The sequence below is a fragment of the Rhinatrema bivittatum genome, chromosome 1 (assembly GCF_901001135.1).
Source record: "Rhinatrema bivittatum chromosome 1, aRhiBiv1.1, whole genome shotgun sequence".
NCBI classification, from domain to species: Eukaryota; Metazoa; Chordata; class Amphibia; order Gymnophiona; family Rhinatrematidae; genus Rhinatrema; species Rhinatrema bivittatum.
This window is the reverse complement of record NC_042615.1, coordinates 382,799,657-382,819,003: the sequence shown is the minus strand read 5'-3', so window position 1 is coordinate 382,819,003 and position 19,347 is coordinate 382,799,657. Positions and strand designations below refer to the sequence as shown.

Below are 19,347 nucleotides of genomic sequence, written 5' to 3'. Positions count from 1 at the left end.
GTGCATTTAGGGAGACTCTCAACTCGGGAGAGCAGTTTCAAAAGGTTGTCTAAAATTGCCCACCCTGTTTGTAGGTCAAAAGCATACATGGGGATCAGGCAGGTAGGATCAGAGATGAGATTAGGTCAGGAGAGACAACAACACGCGGAGTTTTGTGTTTTCAACACTGTGTGTTCTTCTTCAGGGAAACATCTCTGCAGGAAAAGCAGGTGCAAATCTCGGCAGGTGCTGTTTCCCTTAGGCAATTTTCAAAGGTAAAGTACTCTGATACTTTCCCTTTGAGAACTGGTGCAAAGTCCATGGGGAAAAGGACCCGAGTTCTTTGCACTTACCCACAAAGCTTTGAAAATTCCCCTCCCCCCCTTTAATGGATCAAATTTGTAAAGAAAACCTCAAACTAAGACCAAATGAGAATACAATATCGTTAATAACATGACTGGCTGATATTTTGAGAAGCCTTGTTGGTTTTTGTTGTATTAAGTGCTGGGTGCGATGGCTCTTTTACAGATATCAAGCTTGACCAAGAATGCAAAAGCGAGTGCAAGAACTGCCAGGCTGGCTGAACCCAGAGTTGTACCTTCTGATTGTAAGCCTGCTCGTAATGTTCCCTGGTCAGTATCAATCAAGACTAAGCTTGCAGTACCTACTTCTAGGACAGTAGAGTTATCCCAGCCGATTCAAAGGTATGTGCTGAATCATAACCTGGTCTCCAAGAAATATGAGTATGGAAAGGAGATTATCAGAGGGAAGCAAAGTCCCAGGGACATTCAAGAAGGTATCAGGTTCAGGGAAAGTTCCTTCCTCCTCCCCACCTTATTTTCTCCTACTTTTTCTAACACTTGCTCCCCAGATGGCATGCACAGGCATCTTCAGTTCCATTAATGACTTAAGCATAGAGGGGACTTCTTCTCCAAGGCTGAACTTTTCAGCGTTGTCCTAGTGCCAATAGGGTCGAGTCAAGTCAAAAGTACAATCGTTTATTTTATTTATTTATTTGTTTATTTGTTTGCTTGCTTGTTTAAAAGTATTTATATCCCGCCCCTCCCAGGTTTGGGGTGGGTTACAGCAAAACACACATTATCGTGAAATAATACACCAACAAAAACATACATAATAAGAAGAATAAAGAGTAAAAGCAAATAGATTATCTTAAAATAAAATATCTAAAAACAAAAAATAAAATTAACATAGACTATAAAATGTTAAATGATTAAGATTTACATAGTTCAGGAAAGGCTTGAAGTAAAAGATAATGTTTGACAACTTTCTTAAATAAGTTTTTATCTTGAATTAGATGCATTTCAGAGGGAACTGATTCCATAGTATGGGTCCAGCTATCGAAAATGTGTGCTCTCAGTTGGAAACTAGTCTGGTAGCTTTTGGCGAAGGAACTTGAAGTAGGAGTTTGTTTTTGGAACGAAGATTCCTGCATGGGGTGTAGATATGTAGTGAAGCAGATTGCCAGGAAGTGTTATTGCTATAAATTTTATCTTCATGTTATCTCCATGGTGTGCCTGAGTCCTGCTGGTTCTTTCGTCCTGAAAATGTAGCACTACAGCCTGAGTGATGGGGGCTGGCCCCAAAATAAAAAATACATTTTACAAGTTTTATTAATGCAAGAAGGGAATATGACTTCATTGATCATTGCAGTTAAAATCTAAGCTAGAAATCTGGGCAATAGAGACTCATTGATTACTCTTGGGGGGATTCTGCGCACAAAAACTGAAAATTCTGCAAAATTTATATTGGTCAAAATAACACAATTTACATGACAATCTTTAAGTAATTACATTTTAAATTATTACAGAAAAACGTTATTACTTAAAGTTGCAGAATTTTAAATATTTTGAGCAGAATTTCCCTAGAAATTCACTGTAAGAGTGTCCTTTCCACATACACACACCCTCTTACAGGCGCCCTCACTCTCTCGCACACACACATCCCCACATACAGGGCCCTCTCACTTGCACACACACCCACACAATCTCCCTTTCTCTCATCCACACACAGGCTACCTATGTCTCTCTCTCACGCAGCCCTTCACACAGGCTCTGGCTCACACATACACAATCCCTTCACACAGGCTAGCACCCTCACATACACACGACCCCTTTTTCATACACATGAGCTCCCAATCTCTCACACACATACACACTCCTTCACAATCTCCTCATATAGGCTCCCTCTCTCTGAAACCCACACTCAAACATCCCCCCCACCCACCCTCTCTTACCTCCCATGCTCTCTCACACCTTCCTGCTCTCTGTCACCTTCCCCTCATATAGGTTCCCTCTCTGAAACCCACACTCAAGCACCCCCACTCCCCCTCTTACCAACCAAGCTGTCTCTCACCCTCCCCCATATCCCCTCCCCTCTCTCACACAACATTCTCTCTCACCGGCATCCCCCTCCCCTCATATAGGCTCCCTCTCTCTGAAACCCACCCTCTCTTACCTCCCATGCTCTCTCTTACACCCTCCTGATCTCTCTCACCCTCCCCACCCCCCCTCTTACCAACCATGCTTTCTGTCACCCTCCCCTCTCTCACACACACATTCTGTCTCACCGGCATCCCCCCCCATGCTCTCTCTCACTCTCCTGCTCTCTCTCTCACCCTCCCCTCCCCTCCCCGACACATTTTCTCTGTCACCGGCATGCCGCGGGACGAAAAGGGAAGGCCCCCGTGTGCCGCGAACGGTGTACCGGGCCTTCATCTTCGCCGCGAACGGAGCACGGCACACGGGGGCCTTCTCTTTTTGCCGCGAATGGTGCTCCGGGCCTTTATCTTCGCCGCAAACGGAGTGGTGCCGTGGAACACGCTCCATTCGCAGCATGCTGTGGTCTCCTCTGCTATTTTCTGTGCAGAATTTGGCAATTCTGCGCAGATGGGGAATTCTGCGCACATTCTGCATTCCGCAGTAGCGCAGAATTCCCCCAGGAGTAATCACTGCTGCTTTTTCCTTTAAAAATTATGGGGCAGATTTTAAAAGCCCTACACGCGCCGGGCCTATTTTCAAAAGGCTCGGCGGTGAGTGTAAAGCCCCGGGATGCGTGTATGTCCCAGGGCTTTTCTGAATGGGCGGGCAGGGGGCGGGATGGGGGAGGGGCAGACGGTCCGAGGGTGTGGCTGGGTGGTCCGGGGCATGGCTGGGCGGTCCGGGGGTGGTCCGAGAGGCATGGCTGAGGACTCCGGCACAGGGGGATCGCGCGCCAGCAATTGGCCGGTGCGTGCAATTTATGCCTGCCTCTGGCAGGCCTCTGGCAGGCGTAACTTCCAAAACAAAGATACAGAGGGGGGGGGGTTCTTTAGGACTGGGGGGCGGGACAGGGAGGGAAAGATTGGGGGGGGGGAATGGGGAAAGCCAGCTGGTCTCTCCAAGGGCTCGGCACGCACAAGGTGCACTAGTGTACATCCCCTTGCCCACACCGACCTCTGATTTGATAACATGCGCACGGCTGGGTAGCGCGCACAAATGTACGCTGCGCACTTACCTTTTAAAATCTGCCCGTATCTGATTATTAGTTCAACTAATTTTGCATAAGGTGATCCCTCAGCAGTAATTAGCAAAGTAGTCAGGTTATGAATTACTAGTTAGAGTAACTAGTTCTTTTTTTTGTTTGCTAAGGCTAAAAGTGGCTAGGGCGGGCTGAATTTAGTGGGAATACGCATTCATAGTAGTTTCATAGTAAATGACAGCAGAAAAAGACACAAACGACCCATCCAGCCTGCCCAGCAAAGTTAAGATTGTAACTCTAACATACTTATTTTAAATGAATGGGTAATCTGAACCGAAATGACCCAATTTCATTTTGATTCAGATTACCTGAAATGAATGCACTCACCCAAGAAACACCCCCCCCCCCCCCCCCCCCCCCCCCCCCCCCCCCCCCCCACCATTGAATCTATGGCACTGAACACGGAGTGTCACAACGAACCCTGGCATATCTGTGGCATGCCTCAAATTGTTAGTGTGTGAGAGTGGCCTGCACTGTACAGTCACAACAAGCCCTATCTTCATTTTTATTTCCTCCTCCCCCTGCTTCCTTCAATATTTAAGACATAAATGTTTATTTTCCTTTCTACTCTCTCTATTATAGATTCTATTTGTTACTTGGCTTTGTATGTTTTTATTTCATGTTAAATTGAATGCAAATAACTGGTATAGTGCTACAGTTCCTTTGTGACTATAAGGTCAGATCTGCAAAGATATTTTTTTAAAGGCAATCACTGTTTACTTGCCTAGTGTCTGTGTGCTCAGCTCAAGCTTTGTTCTCCCTGCTCTGACCAGCCATCGTTTGATGAGGTCCTGAGCAGCCAAGGGTGCAGGTCCTGAGCTAAGCAAATCAATGTCAGTCCTGAGGAGCTGTGAATGTGAAAGGGCCTTGGAAGACTTCATAGACGTGACCATGCTGTATGCCAAGCCTTTCTTGTTACATAGTGGTCCATACTCAATGGGCCGATGAGAGGGAAAGTTATCTGGATATCTTTACCCAGGTATTCAGCAGAATATATTTGGCTATCGTTACTCGGGTAACTTTTGGACAGGGTTTTTCCAACCAGACTTTCCTGGCTAACTGTAGCCAGTTAGCACTGAATATCAGTGCTGACCAACTAAAATGTAGCCATCCCCTGGATCGTCCCCATCACTGCCTCTTTTTATCCAGGTTCATTGTGGGCAGGCAATGAGTTACTCGGGGAAAATTCAGCCAGGGAACAGGTGGAAATTTTCACTTCTTGAGTTAAAGCTGAGTAATTCAGAAGGTTAACCCAGCCTCACAGTGATTTTCTCAGCAATGCAGAGGTACTTTTAAAAAAAAAAAAAGTCAAACTACCATTGAAACTACATTATCCCCACATGCACGTGTGAGACAGATCAAAATTCTTCTAGCAACAGAAATACAGTTTCAACAGCAGCAGCATGGGTTTGGCTCGAGATGCATGCAAAATCCCCAGTGGCAGTTCCTCTTCCTCTCTTGGGGTATGCACTGTCCCCACAGCAGGCCCCACCTCTTCCTTTCGCAGTCCATGTGCTTTTTGTGTAAGAAGCAAGAGGCTGATATACTAAGCTGTAAAGTTTTTTCATGAAAGAGAGTTTTGTGCCAAAAATAACGATAAAACGCCCAGAAATGTGCAAGAATGCTTAAAGTGCAGTGTTTTGCGCTGTTTGTTATGCAAAGCGCCCTTTACTGCCAGGCTGGGGCAGCGGTATTTTGCCAGCAGTTAAAGAGGCCTCATGGCCTATGTGACACCCCCAGTGTATCAGAAATAGCCTGGTGGCCCACCAGACACATGAGCTCCTTGTGGGCAGTAAATTTTAAATTAAAAGGCTTTCAGAAGACATGTCCCCTTCAAAGCCCCATCCTGGGTCCCCAAAAATTCATGCAAATTTTCATTTGGAAACTCGACCCCCTTTTCCTCTTTTCCCTTCAAATCTTACCCCTTTGGTGGCATTGTCTTTTAGGGGCGGGAGTAATGCCTACTCACTCATACCCCTCCGATGCCAGGTTTCAAAATGGCATTGATTGACCTCATGAGCTGCTTTGCCATGTGCACCATTGCTGCTGCTTCTCTGCTCATGGCAATAGGACTAATGCTTCTTCAGGTCTGGGAAGTGTTGCAGGGATCCAGTAGGCTGGGAATGCAGCCCTGAAGTCTCCCTGAAGATCCAAGAGAATTGGTCAGTCTTTCTTATGGCACAAGGAAGAAAGAATGTGAGGCAGTAAGCAAGGAGATAGACAGATATTGCCCATTGAGACTCAATAGTTCAAATGATTGATTTTCTTTTTTCTTCCTTTTTTTTCTTTTTTATATATTATTTCTTGTAGCTTCTAATGTTTCCAGTCTGTGCCCTTCTTGTAGTAGATGGTGTATTGTATTGTTCTACCTTTCTCTTTTTCCACCCAGCTCATTCGGATCCAGTGCTTGGATCCTGCTGCTTTGAGCCTTCATCCACAACTACTTGGGGATTCCCCCCTCTGTTTCAGTAGGACCCTCCCTCCCTTTTTTCCTAGTCTGGCCATTGCAGTGATGGTCCTGAGGCAGAGAGCCGTGTGCCAGGGCTCCTTCTCTCTATCATGGACTATAAATTCTGCCACTAGATGTTGCCTTTGTTGCTCACCATGATTCCCTCCCACAAGGGACTATGAGTGCTGCCTCCACAGCATCCCCAGGCCCAGGTGACTTAGAGGGCAGAAGACATAATCTAGAAATTATACAGGCAACCTTCTGCACAGCAGCGCACAGCATTACCACTGAGCCACTGGACTGTACCACAAAACTTTTTAAAATGAAAAAACATTACCTATTTATATGTATATTTGTATATACAGTATATTTATGTGTGTGTATATATATATATATATTTGTAACCACAGTCCAAATTTCTAAACCGAAACAGTAAATTCTCACAGGACAAGCAGGATGGTAGTCCTCACATATGCATGACATCATCAGGATGGACCCCAATCACGGAACACTTTTGTCAGACTTTCTAGAACTTTGACTGGCATCTACTGGGCATGCCCAGCAATGCACTGACCCTGCATCCAGCAGGGGCCCCCCTTCAGTCTTCTTTTTTCCGCACAGCAGTAGCCATGCAGGTTAAGGAGCTCTCTGAGATTCCTGACAGGAATTTTCCTCAAGGAACTTCTTTCAAAGTTTTTCAAAACTTCTACCCCATAGAGGTCCCCCTATCTATATCTATACTCCGCGGTCAAAAGGTAAGCTTTTACCCTTGTTGCAGTCGATTCCTGTCGAGTTATCCCTTCGGGGCCTACTGGCCATCGACCGCACTGCGGCTAAGTTTTTGTCGGAGCCATGCCATCTGTTTTCGTCGGTGCCCCGACTGTATTCGGACAGTGTCCATCACTGACCCACATTGGGTCTGTGTTATATGTTTGGGGTCCGACCACGATGTCCTCACTTGCACCAAATGTGCCCAAATGAACCGAAGGGCCGTAAGGCTCGTTTAGAGAAAATGGACTTTCTCTTTTAGTTAAAAACCCCGACTCCATCGATAGCTTCAACGTCGTCTGAGCCGGTGCCATCAACCTCTCGCCAGCACCGTGACACCGCTGCTGTTCGACAGGTGTCAACAATTCCAAAAGTGTCGATAGCCTCTTTGCCTCCTCAGGAAAAGGACTGAGGAGAACATCGTGAAAAGCGTCAAGACCGGCATCAGAAGGCTTAGTCCATCGATCCAGGCAAGTCCTTGGCATTGACGTCGATAGAGCCACTGACAAAGAAGCCCCGTCCAGAAAAGGCCCCATACTCTTCTGTGACCGGGTCACCAAGGCGTTCCCCATCTTCAGTGGTGCCGGGATCCGGTATTCCACCTTCACCGGTGGACCCTCCAGCTACGCCAGTGCTGCCTCCTACTCCGGTGCCAGGGTTCCATGCCCCAGGCTTCCGCGAGGAATTGGATCGGATGATCCAAGAGGCCATCGGCAAAGCACTTCAGGGCTTCCATCCTCCATTGACGCTGGTACCAGTCCCCGAGCCGGTCACCGATCCGTTTCCCATGGCGCTCGCACAGCTACTGGGTAGACTGGATGCGCTGATCAGTGCCCTGCCTCCGATGGAACCGAGAGCACCGGTGGGTCCAGTGCCTTCTACACCGATTCCATTATCATCGGATGATGAAGAAACACCCCACCATCTGGGATTTTACCACCGACTCGTCCATCGATGTCACCGGTCCCTTCAGTGCCTCCATTGATGCCATCGGTTCCTCCATCGATGCCGTCGATGCCATCGGTGCTGCCTCCGATGCCATCGATGCCTAGGCCTGGTCCTTCAGGATTAGAACTCTTTCTCCCTGCTAGAGACCCACTAGGTGCTGGAGATCAGCCCTATAATCCTTGGACCGATGATTTGTCCCAGAATATAGATGACCTACCATCAGAGCCCTCTCCCCCAGATGAAAGACTATGTTCTCCACCAGAAGATCTGTCTTTTATCAATTTCATCAAGGAAATGTCTGAAACCATTCCTTTCCAACTTCAGACAGATGAGGACTCTAGGCACAAGATGCTGGAAGTACTCCAATTTCTTGATGCTCCTAAGGAAATCATGTCTATACCTATTCATGAAATCCTGCTTGATCTCCTGAAGAGAAACTGGGAACACCCATGTTCGATCCCACCTGTCAACCGCCAGACAGATGCCACCTATCTGATGCAGTCAGCTCCTGGGTTCCAGAAGTCTCAGTTGGATCATCATTCTGTGGTTGTTGAATCAGCCCAGAAGAAGGCACGATGTTCAAAACCTCATTCCTCCATACCTCCAGGGAAAGAACAAAAATCCCTGGATGCTTTTGGCAGGAGTGTCTTCCATGGCTCCATGCTCATATCTCGCATATCCTCTTACCAGTTATACATGACCCAGTGTAACAGAGACCTCTTTAAAAGGATCCAGGACTTCTCTGATTCGTTACCAGAGCAACTACAGACTCAACTTCATACTCTGGCTCAGAAAGGTCTAGATGCTGGAAAACACTAGGTCACCGCTGCTAATGATATCTTCGACACTGCCTCTAGAGTGTCTGCAGTGGGGATTAGTGCATGAAGATGGGCCTGGCTCAAATCCTCGGACTTAAGACCAGACGTCCAAGACAGGTTAGCAGATCTACCCTGTGTGGGTGATAATCTCTTCGGGGAAAAGATCCGAGAGACTGTGGCACAGTTGAAGGACCACCATGAAATGCTGCGCCAGCTTTCTTCTGTACCGGCTGAGTTCCCTTCCGCCCCTAAGAGAACTTTCAGATGAGACTCTAAGTGGCTAACCTACAAGCCAAGGAAATTTTATCCTCCAGCTTCTAGAGGACGCCCTTCCAGACCTTACCAAAAAGGTCAATCCAGGCAGACTCGGCCTCAAAAGTCTCAGCCAGCTTCTCAGCCTGGACCAGCGTCAGGGTTTTGACTCCTTCCTAGAGAGTGTAAGCCAACTTCCTCTTCCATCCATACCAGTCGGCGGTCAACTCTGCCACTTCAACAGCGCTTGGCACACAGTCACCACCGACAAGTGGGTACATGCAGTAGTCACCCAAGGTGACTAAGGAACTAAAGTTCCTTGTAAAAAGTTGTACACACACATTCTATTCCAAAACACTAATAATGTTAATTGCCATTTGCTAAATGTTATTTTTACCTTCAATGTTCCTTGTAATAATGTTTAATGGTTGATTGTTATTGTTCAATGTTTAATGTTCTATGTACAAAACCCCGGTCTAACCTCCCAGACCAGGGCAACCTTTTCGTTACTTGTAAACCGGAATGATTTGTATTGCATACAGGAATTCCGGTATATAAAAATTAAAAATAAATAAATATAAATAAGGTTACCACCTAAATTTCCTGACTGTTCCAGCGGACTCTCCACCTCGGCTGATCTGGGGGGAAGTCTGACTTCTCTCCCTTGCTCGAACAGAAGGTCTCATCCCTACTCCTATCCTGAGCAATAGAACCAGTACCCCTCTCCCATCAGGGGCAGGGATTTTATTCCCAGTATATTCTAATACCAAAAAGGTCAGGTGGCATATGCCCGATACTGGACCTCTGTGCACTAAACAAATTTCTGCACAGAGAAAAATTCAAGGTGGTAACCTTGGGCTCTCTACTTCCTCTTTGCCGAAGAGGAGATTGGCTATGCTCTCTAGATCTCCAGGATGCATACACACACATCTCGATCACACCATCGCATCGCAAATTCCTGCGATTCCTGGTTGGCCCTCGTCATTTCAAATACCGTGTACTACCATTCGGCCAGGCACCAGGAAGTGGATCCCAACTTTAACCCATGAAAACCTAAAAACCGAAAATCCCCTCCTCCCGAAGCGGCTCGACATGTGCCAACTTACCTTTTGTTGCTTTTCAGCCCCTTCCCTTCTCTGCCGCCCTCCGGATGGGGCAGCCGGTGGCGAAAGCGGCTCGCAGTGGTCCCCCCCACGCAGGTCCCTGTTCTCCTGGCTCGGCAACAGCAACAGCAGTACAATGGCCACCAATTAAAGCAACTTGTCCAGTCTGGCACAAGTTTCCATATCCATTCCCCCTTGTATTCACATTCTCCATCTGCAGCCACAGCTAGGGCTCCATCCACCCCAATCCTTCCTTCCTTCCTGGCTCGGCCAAATTTTGAAGCGGCTTGCAGGGTCCACCTCCAACGCAACAGGTTGCCAAGACCATGGACTTGGTGGAGACTTCCGCCCTCCAAGCCATTCCTGTCCTGGCCCTGAAAATCCATGAACAGCAGCGATTCCTGGAGGCGCTGGCCTCCTCCGTCGAGTGCTTCCATGTCTGGTTAGATACCCACGCTGGCCCTACAGCACAGTCGTCCACACCAGCCAGCCTTTAGCCGTCACCCTCGCCCTCTAGGGCTCTGTTGGCCGTACCCGTTCCACCCTGTTTCAATGGGGATCCCAGACTCTGCAGAGGGTTTATCAACCAGTGCTATATGCAGTTTGCTCTGCAGCCCTCCATCTTTCAGGATGAACTCACGAAGGTTACCTTCATTTTTTCTCATCTGGAAGGCAAGGCGCTGGCATGGGCTTCTCCCTTGTGGGAATGTTCAGACACTCTCCTTCAAGATCTGTCACGTTTCGTGACTGTCTTCCGTCAGACATTCAATGATCCAGGGAGACAGGCTGTGGATAGCTCCAGCCTCCTACATTTATGGTAAGGTCAACGAGCTCTCAACGATTATACAATCGAGTTCCAAACCCTTGCCACAGAATTGGCATGGCAAGAGGATTGCCTCCGAGCCATTTATTTGGATGGTTTGTCAACTCAGCTTAAAGACAAGCTTGCAACCCACGAGCTACCCTCCTCCCTTGAGGACCTTATTGATCTGGCAGGCCACAAAGGCCATCGCCTCCAGGAGCGTCACCGTGAAGTACAGACGCCCCGATGATCCGCTGCGGAGCGTTCCTGTTCTCCACCAGCAGCAGGGTCCACTACCAACGGAACCCCGCCATTCTGCAAACAGAATATTAGGAATTATTAGGAAGGGAATGGTTAATAAAATGGAAAATGTCATAATGCCTCTGTATCACTCCATGGTGAGACCACACCTTGAATTCTGTGTACAATTCTGGTCACCACATTTCAAAAAAGATATAGTTGCGATGGAGAAGGTACAGAGAAGGGCAACCAAAATGTTAAAGGAGATGGAACAGCTCCCTTATGAGGAAAGGCTAAAGAGGTTAGGGCTGTTCAGCTTGGAGAAGAGACGGCTGAGGGGGGATATGATAGAGGTCTTTAAGATCATGAGAGGTCTTACATGAGTAGATGTGATTCGGTTATTTACACTTTTGAATAATAGAAAGACTAGGAGGCATCCATGAAGTTAGCAAGTAGCACATTTAAGACTAATGGGAGAAAATTCTTTTTCACTCGATGCACAATAAAGCTCTGGAATTTGTTGCCAGAGGATGTGGTTAGTTCAATTAGTGTAGCTGGGTTCAAAAAAGATTTTGATAAGTTCTTGGAGGAGAAGTCCATTAACTGCTATTAATCAAGTTTACTTAGGGAATAGCCACTGCTATTAATTGCATCAGTAGCATGAGATCTTCTTAGTGTTTGGGTAATTGCCAGATTCTTGTGGCATGGTTTGGCCTGTGTTGGAAACAGAATGCTAAGCTTGATGGACCCTTGGTCTGACCCAGCATGGAAATTTCTTATGTTCTTATGTTCTTATCTACTAAAACGGAAGAACCCATACAGCTGGGCCGAGGGCGTCTGTCTCCGGAGGAACACCTCTAGACGGAGGCATTTGGGGCTGTGCCTGTATTGCGGGACTTCTGGCCACTGCCTCCAGTCCTGTCCTGTTCGTCAGGGAAACTCCCGGGCCCAAGTTCAGTTGTGGTCCTGACATTGGGTGCTACTTCTCCGGCCCCTCAATTGTCACTGCCAGTCACCTTGACTTGGGACTCTCGCTCTTTCCCAGTCTTGGCTCTAATTGATTCAGGAGCAGGCGGGAATTTCAATCTCAAAGACGTAGTGCACCTCCTAGGTATCTCCACTCACACTATTGAGACACCGCTACGCATCGCTTCCATTCACGGTGAACCGCTACCCGGGAGGATCTCCCAAGTGACGGCATCAGTCCGTCTCCTCACTGGAGACTTATACGAGGAGGAGGTTGAACTCTTCATTCTGCAGAAATCCATCCATCCAGTGGTCTTGGGGTTGCCGTGGCTTCGGCGTCACTCCCCCCAGTTTGACTGGGAAACTTTACAGCTCACCTAGTGGAGCCCAGCCTGTCATCAGACATGCCTCAAGAAGGTGGTACTTCCTCCTGCGATTCCCCTTGCGGTGACTGCTTCTGGCCTTCCGCCTCCATATGCGGATTTTGAAGATGTATTCTCTAAGCAGAAGACAGATATCCTTCCGCCGCTTCGCAAGTTTGATTGTTCCATCGAGCTGCTGCCGGGCACTATGCCTCCTAGGGGTAGGACCTACCCGCTGTCTGTGCCCGAAACCCGAGCAATGACTGAATATATCCAAGAGAATCTGGCTGAGGGTTTCATCTGCCCTTCTACCTTGCCCGTAGGAGTGGGGTTTTTCTTCGTCACGAAGAAGGATGGGTCTTTAAGACCATGTATTGATTACCGTGGCTTAAATGCTTTAACCCGCAAGGCAAGTACCTTCTGCCGTTGATCACGGAACTGTTTAATCGCCTCCAGTGTGCCACCACTTTTACCAAGTTGGATCTGCGAGGTTTCACTATGGATCCTAGCAAATTAAAGGGCATCCAAGATTGGCCCCGGTCTGTGGACCTTCTGGCGCTCCAAAGGTTCTTTGGATTCACTAATTTATTACCGTCATTTCATAGCAAACTACTCCCTGCTGACACCGCCCCTCACGGCTATGACCCGTTAAGGCAGCGACACCAAGAATTGGTCTCCTGAAGCCCTCACTGCCTTCCAGAAACTCAAGGATGCCTTCCTTTCGGGCCCTTGCTTACGCCATCCAGACCCGAACCGCCCCTTCATCGAGGAAGTGGACACCTCTGCCATAGGGGCTGGGGCGGTTCTGAGTCAGCACTCAACCCAAGGAGTCCTCCATCCGTGCTCATTCTACTCCCGCATCTATTCCCCTGCTGAGCAAAATTACAGCATTGGAGATAGGGAGTTGCTTGCCAGTAAACTCGCTCTCGAAGAGTGGTGCCCCTGGTTGTAGGGCACCTTGTTCAAGTTTACGATCTTCACTGACCATAAAAACCTCGAGCACCTTAGACATGCCCAGTGTCTCAATGCTTGCCAGGCCCGCTGGGCGCTATTTTTCTCCCGGTTTAATTTTGAGCTCCACTATCATCCAATGGAGAAGAACCTCCGAGTAGATGCTTTATCCCGCTCCTTCGAACTAGATGACACCCCAGACAAGCCGTGTCAATTCATCAATCCCGTCTGTATCTGTCTGTCTGCCACCGTCACAGTTCCAGCCAGGAAGACTGTAGTACCTCGCCGGCTCCGAGAGAAGGTCTTGCGTTGGGCGCATGACTCTAAATTGGCTGGTCATCCGGGACGCGCCCGAACTCTGTCTCTCCTCCAATGCTACTACTGGTGGTCCACCATGCCTTCTGATGCCCGTGCCTATGTGGACTATTGTCCAACCTGTGCCCAGCAGAAGCCACCAGTAGGTCAAACCTGGGGCCTCCTTCAGCCATTACCTGCACCCAAAGAGCTGTGCACTCACTTATCCACAGACTTTGTGGTGGACCTTCCACCTTCCAAAGGGAATTCGGTTGTCTGGGTCATCATGGACCGATTCTCCAAAATGGCTCATTTTGTCCCCTTGCCTGCCATACCAACAGCCCCGGAGCTAGCACGTCTTTTCTTCCTGCATGTTTTCTGTCTGCATGATCTACCCACGGATATTGCCTCAGATAGAGGCCCTCAGTTTTTCACCTGCTACTATCGTGCTTTGTGTAAAACATTTGGCATCATCATCAGCCTGACTACAGCTTATCACCCTCAGGCTAATGGCCAGGCTGAGCGGATGAACCATTCACTCAAGAGTTTCCCTCGCGCTTACTCTAATGATCAGCAGGACAACTGGGCGGAGTTACTTCTGTGGGCGGAGTTTTCCCATAACTTCCACATTGCAGCAGCCACCAGAGTTTCACCATTCTCTATTATATATGGCAGACAACTCCAGCTCCCATTACCGATTCCATTCTCGGTACTTCGCCAGCAGCTCAGGCCATGGCAGATGCCTTCCAGGCGCTTTGGCCCAGACCAATCTTTGTCTGCACCAGGCTGCGTCTCGGGCCAAGAAATTCACAGACGTTCTTCGTCGTTCAGCTCCAGAGTTCCAGCCAGGCCAAAAGGTTTGGCTAAGCACATGTTATATTCGACTCAAGCTTCCTTCTCAGAGATTCACGCCAAGATTTATTGGCCCTTTTCCTGTTACCCGGTGTATTGGGCCATTCATGTACCAACTCTGATTACCATCAACTCTTGGAATACACAACTCCTATCATGTGTCACTGCATAAACCGGTGGTACTCTCCTGGCCTTCACGCAAAATTCCTGTACTTTCCCAGATTGCCGCCACGTTTGATACCATGTATCAAGTGCGAGAAGTTCTTGATGTCTGTAGAAGAGGCCGCCGTTAGGAGTATCTTCTCTCTTGGGAAGGCTACGGTCCCGAGGAGAATTTGTGGGAGCCAGCTAGTACATTCTGGACAAAGGACTCCTCCTCCAATTCCATCGTGCCCATCCGGGCAAACCCAGGCCTCCAAGAGGGGGGCATAAAGGGGGGTGGTACTGTTGCGTGTCCCGTCTGTGGCAGGTCTGCAACCGGGCCTACTCACCTCCGGCGCCTAGCTCCTGTCCTGGCTCGTCTTCCCTCACGGCTGTGGGCAGTCGCCTACACTCCTGAGCCTCCGTTGCCTCCTTGGCCATCTCCGGCTCCACTGTGGACCTCCCCAGCTGCCGGCAGGGCTCCCCATGTGTGCTGCGGGGAGATGCCGCCGTCCAGCATCCTGCTGCCATCTAGGCTCACGCATACTCCTTGCCGTCTTTTAAAGGGGCTGTGGCGTGAAACCAACCCGTGGCCCTGGTTGATGACGTCATTGGGCCCTGCTATTTAAGGCAGGGCCCGTCACTAGTTCCTTGCCTTGGCAACAGGTCTCCATGCTTGTCGTGTGCTCGTTGCTTGTTCCTGACTTCGTTCCTGGTTCCTGTTCCTGACTCCATTCGTGGTCCCTGTTCCTGACTCGTTCCTGGTCCCTTTCTAGCCTCGATTGGACTGACCTGTGGCTTTGACCCTTGTTACGCTTCGGATCACATTCAGGACTGACCTCTGGCTTTGATCTTTGCTACGCCTTGGACTACTCTTTGGACTGACCTCTGGCTCTGACTCTCACTCTGTTGACCTCCGTACCTCGCCTAACTTACTACCTGCTCTGATGCCAGCTTGCTCTCCATTTGTCTCCTGGTATCTTCCTGGACTTGGCCTTCTCAGGCTCTGGCCTACTACTACCCGGGTGTCACTTGTTCCTGTTCCTGGCCCTCTTTGGCGCTCGGGTCTCTGGATCCCTGCCTCATCCAGTCCTGCTGCAGTATTCCTGTAACCTCTGCTGGTCCCTGGATATCTACCACTTCTCCAACTGGAAGTCATCTGACAGAGGCCACCTAAGACCAGCCGGCTCAGCACCCAAGGGCTCAACCTGTGGGGAACGAGGGCTGGTATTGGCGAAGCTCCAGTCGGCCTCTGCCTCCCAACCAGCAACGCCTCCCAACGGTGGAGATCTATAGGGCCTGCCTGCGGGTAGCATCAATCTCACCTCGGGCCAAGGGTCCACCTCCAATGCAACAAATGCCATAAGTTTAGACAGATTTATTTGAATCCGTTATATTAATTAACCCTCATTGTTGCAAAGTTTTACTTGAAATATTATATATAATTCCTTTGACAATGTGTTTGGATCCCCATCTTTGTGGACTTGGATTGGATTCAATAATGTTTACTACATTTTGATTTATTATTTTTTTCTTGTGTAACATTATTTCTAATTGTTGATTCTGTTTTCCAAGACGAGAGGTTTTTTGTTTCATAGGAATGTAAAATGGCATAAACAATAATAAATGAAAGGGTGTACCATGCACCATTGACTTTCCAGGCTGTCCATCTCCTCCACCAGTCCCTGCCTCCCATTCTCCCCTGCTTCCTCTGTCCTAACCGGCAACTCTAAACTGGTTGATCTGCAGCTTAAACACTGGCGCACCTCCCTCATCCTGCCCCATGCTGAAACATCCCCTGTTTGAACTGAGGGGTCTGTATCTATAGAGCCCTGCATGGTTCAAACATCTGATAGAACTGTGTGGCCTCATGCAGTTCTAACAAAAGATGTTTGAACCACACGGGTGAGGGATTTTGCTAGTTTGTAGTGTCTGTCTTGTTCTGTTTTTCCAATAGGAGGTGTATTGGTGTTCTAGGGTCTATAGTACTATTTGCAGTATTGCCCCTTCCCAGGTACAGTTGCTTCTCTTTGCGTGCTGGGAGTTAGTGTGTTATGGTATGGCAGGTTTGCTATATAGGTTCTGAGAGTCTTTTTTGCAGAGTTTTGTTCACAAGTTTCTGGTAGTGAAAGGTGTTTGTGCGGCTGTTACTGAGGTGACACAAGAATTTGAATTATTTTTTGTTAGTGATGGCCTGTCTTTTGGAAATTGTACTCCTTTTGGGTACCTTGGAAGGGGTGGGGGCATCTCAAATTTCGCCTCAGGCAGCAGTATGCCTTAAGCTATCCCTGATTGCCAACACTAGTTACTGATAAATTAAAGCTCTGCTCCCACTCCAGACTGCTGACACTGAATTGCCTCCCCTAGCCTGACATCATCATCAAAGACCGGCTCAATGTCACGTGTATTAGAGTGTCAAAGGGGACATTTCGGGCCCGACATTTGTTGATGATGTCAGGCTGGGGAGGCAGCTCAAAGCGTCAGTCACATGATAGCAGGAAATTTTGTGAGGCACCACCAACTTCAACAATCACCCTACGCCCCTGATTTCCTGATGTTGTTTCTGAGTCTATCCCCTTGGAACTTCATATTATGTCTCCTAGTTCTACAGCTTTCTTTACACCGGAAAAGGATTGATTCCTGTGAAATACTCTAATACTCTACAGCAGGGGTCGGGAACCCATGGCTCGCGAGCCAGATATGGCTTTTTTGAGGGCTGCATCTGGCTCGCAGACAAGTGTCGCCACACTTTCCCGCTGACCCAGCTGCTCCCCGGTCCTCCTCCGCCCGGGCGGAACGCGGCAGGACAGCTGGAGTCAGCGGCACCGGTGTGCTCTCTTCTTCCCGCCCCCCCCCCCCCCCCGCGGCCCGGAAGAGGAAGTGGAGAGTATCGGGTGCGTGTGCGGCAAGAAGAGGCCACGCTAGTGCGCTCGGCATCGGCCCGAAGAAAAGAAGACTGCAGCGCGGCTCGGAGGAAAATGAAATGGTTCAACCGCGGCCGATGGGACTCCGCCTCCGCGAGGGCTGAAAATGAAGAGGTTAGCGTTGGGAGGAGGCTGCTGCTGCCGCGAGTTCCCGGGGTGGGGGAGAGAGAGAGAGAGAGAGAGAGTGAATGAGCGAGCAAACACACATGCTTGCTCGCTCATTCACTCTCTCTCCCCCCCCACCCCGGGAACTCGCGGCAGCAGCAGCCTCCTCCCAACGCTAACCTCTTCATTGTCAGCCCTCGCGGAGGCGGAGTCCCATCGGCCGCGGTTGAACCTTTTCATTTTCCTCCGAGCCGCGCTGCAGTCTTCTTTTCTTCGGGCCGATGCCGAGCGCACTAGCGTGGCCTCTTCTTGCCGCGCAGGCACCCAATACTCTCCACTTCCTCTTCCGGGCCGCGGGGGGAGGGGCGGGGGGCCTGTGTGTGTGAGTGAGAGAATGCATGTATGTGAATGATTGAGAGTCTGTACATGTGAAAGAGAGTATGTCTGTGATTGAGAGCCTGCCTGTGAGAGAGAGAGCATGAATGTAAGTTTACCATTGGGAACCTGTATGTGTAAGTTTGTGATTGAAAACCTGTTTGTGTGAAAGAGTATGTGTGTATGATTGAGATCCTTTGTGTGTGAGAGAAATCATGTGTATGTATGATTAAGAGCCTGTGTGTATAAGTAAGAGAGAGATCATGTGTGTCTGTGTGTGATTGAGAGCTGGTTTAGGTGATGGAGCATGTGAGTATGTGATTGAGAGCCTGTGTTTAAATGAGAGAGAGAGACCATGTGTGTCTGTGTGTGATTGAGAGCTGATTTAGGTGAGGGAGCATGTGAGTATGTGATTGAGAGCCTGTGTGTAAATGAGAGAAAGAGAGGACATGTTTGTAAGCATGTGAATGAGAGTCTGTGTGTGAGAGAAAAAGACAGCATGTATGTGTGTGATTGAAAGCCTGTGTGTGTGTGTGTAAGCGTGAAAAGATAGACAGCATGTGTGTAAATGTGTAATTAAGAGCCTATATAAGTGAGAGAGAAAAAACATGTGTATATGTGAGTACTGAGAGCATGTGTGTATAGGTGTGTCATTGAGAGCCAGTGTGAGAGAGAGCGCTGGTATGTGACTGAGAGAGGAGAAAGTTCCAAGCAAACCACCCCTCCTCCTGCTAATTCAGAACAATCTCAGGACACCTGGATATCAAACGTTCCCAGGTATGCAGAGCAAAAAAAATTTTGTATCCTTATTATTTTTCATTACTGGGTCTTTGTGTCTGCTATTTTGAAATATTTTGTTGGTATCTGGAAATGTTTTATATGAGTTTTTAATTATTGGATATTCCACTCATCAGCTGTTTCGAAATATGTTCTTTTTGTTAGTACAGTTTTACTGCTGATGATTTTATATTTCTTGATTTGTTTTATAAGGGTGGGTGATGTTTCTTTTTTTCCTTTGTTACACTGCATACAGAGACTCTGGCTTGTTGCAGTTTCCAATTCATTTTTTTCTGCATGCTTCTAGTTATGCGTTTTGGTCTCTTTATTCTATGTTAGGTGAGGGACAGCACGTGATTCAGGTGAGGTTTTCTGCTGGCGTGTAGTTTCTGTGTAGGACTCTATAGCAGCCTGACTTGGTCCGTTTTCCTAATAGGAGATGTATTGGTGTCTTAAGGCCTGGTGTAATATTTTCAGAGACTTATTGTACTTTAAAAGTGTGATCTTACATAAAATGCACACATTTACTTGTATTTAGTTTTAAACATATTGTATGGCTCTCATGGAATTACATTTTAAAATATGTGGCGTTTATGGCTCTCTCAGCCAAAAAGGTTCCTGACCCCTGCTCTACAGGTATTTAGTAATCTGTAGCATATATCTCCTGTTCTTACTGTCCTCCAGGGTATTCATATTTACATCCT

The 19,347-nt window shown here is 48.3% G+C and overlaps 1 protein-coding gene across 1 annotated transcript in view; it reads left to right on the top strand.

The window, feature by feature from the left end:
* LOC115091127 overlaps window positions 1-19,347 on the top strand; it is a 394,241-nt gene that overhangs the window by 349,315 nt on the left and 25,579 nt on the right. Inside the window, exon 8 of the mRNA XM_029601056.1 lies at window positions 508-683. Coding sequence (XP_029456916.1) covers window positions 508-683 — 176 coding nt within the window. The remainder of the gene's footprint in view (window positions 1-507; window positions 684-19,347) is intronic.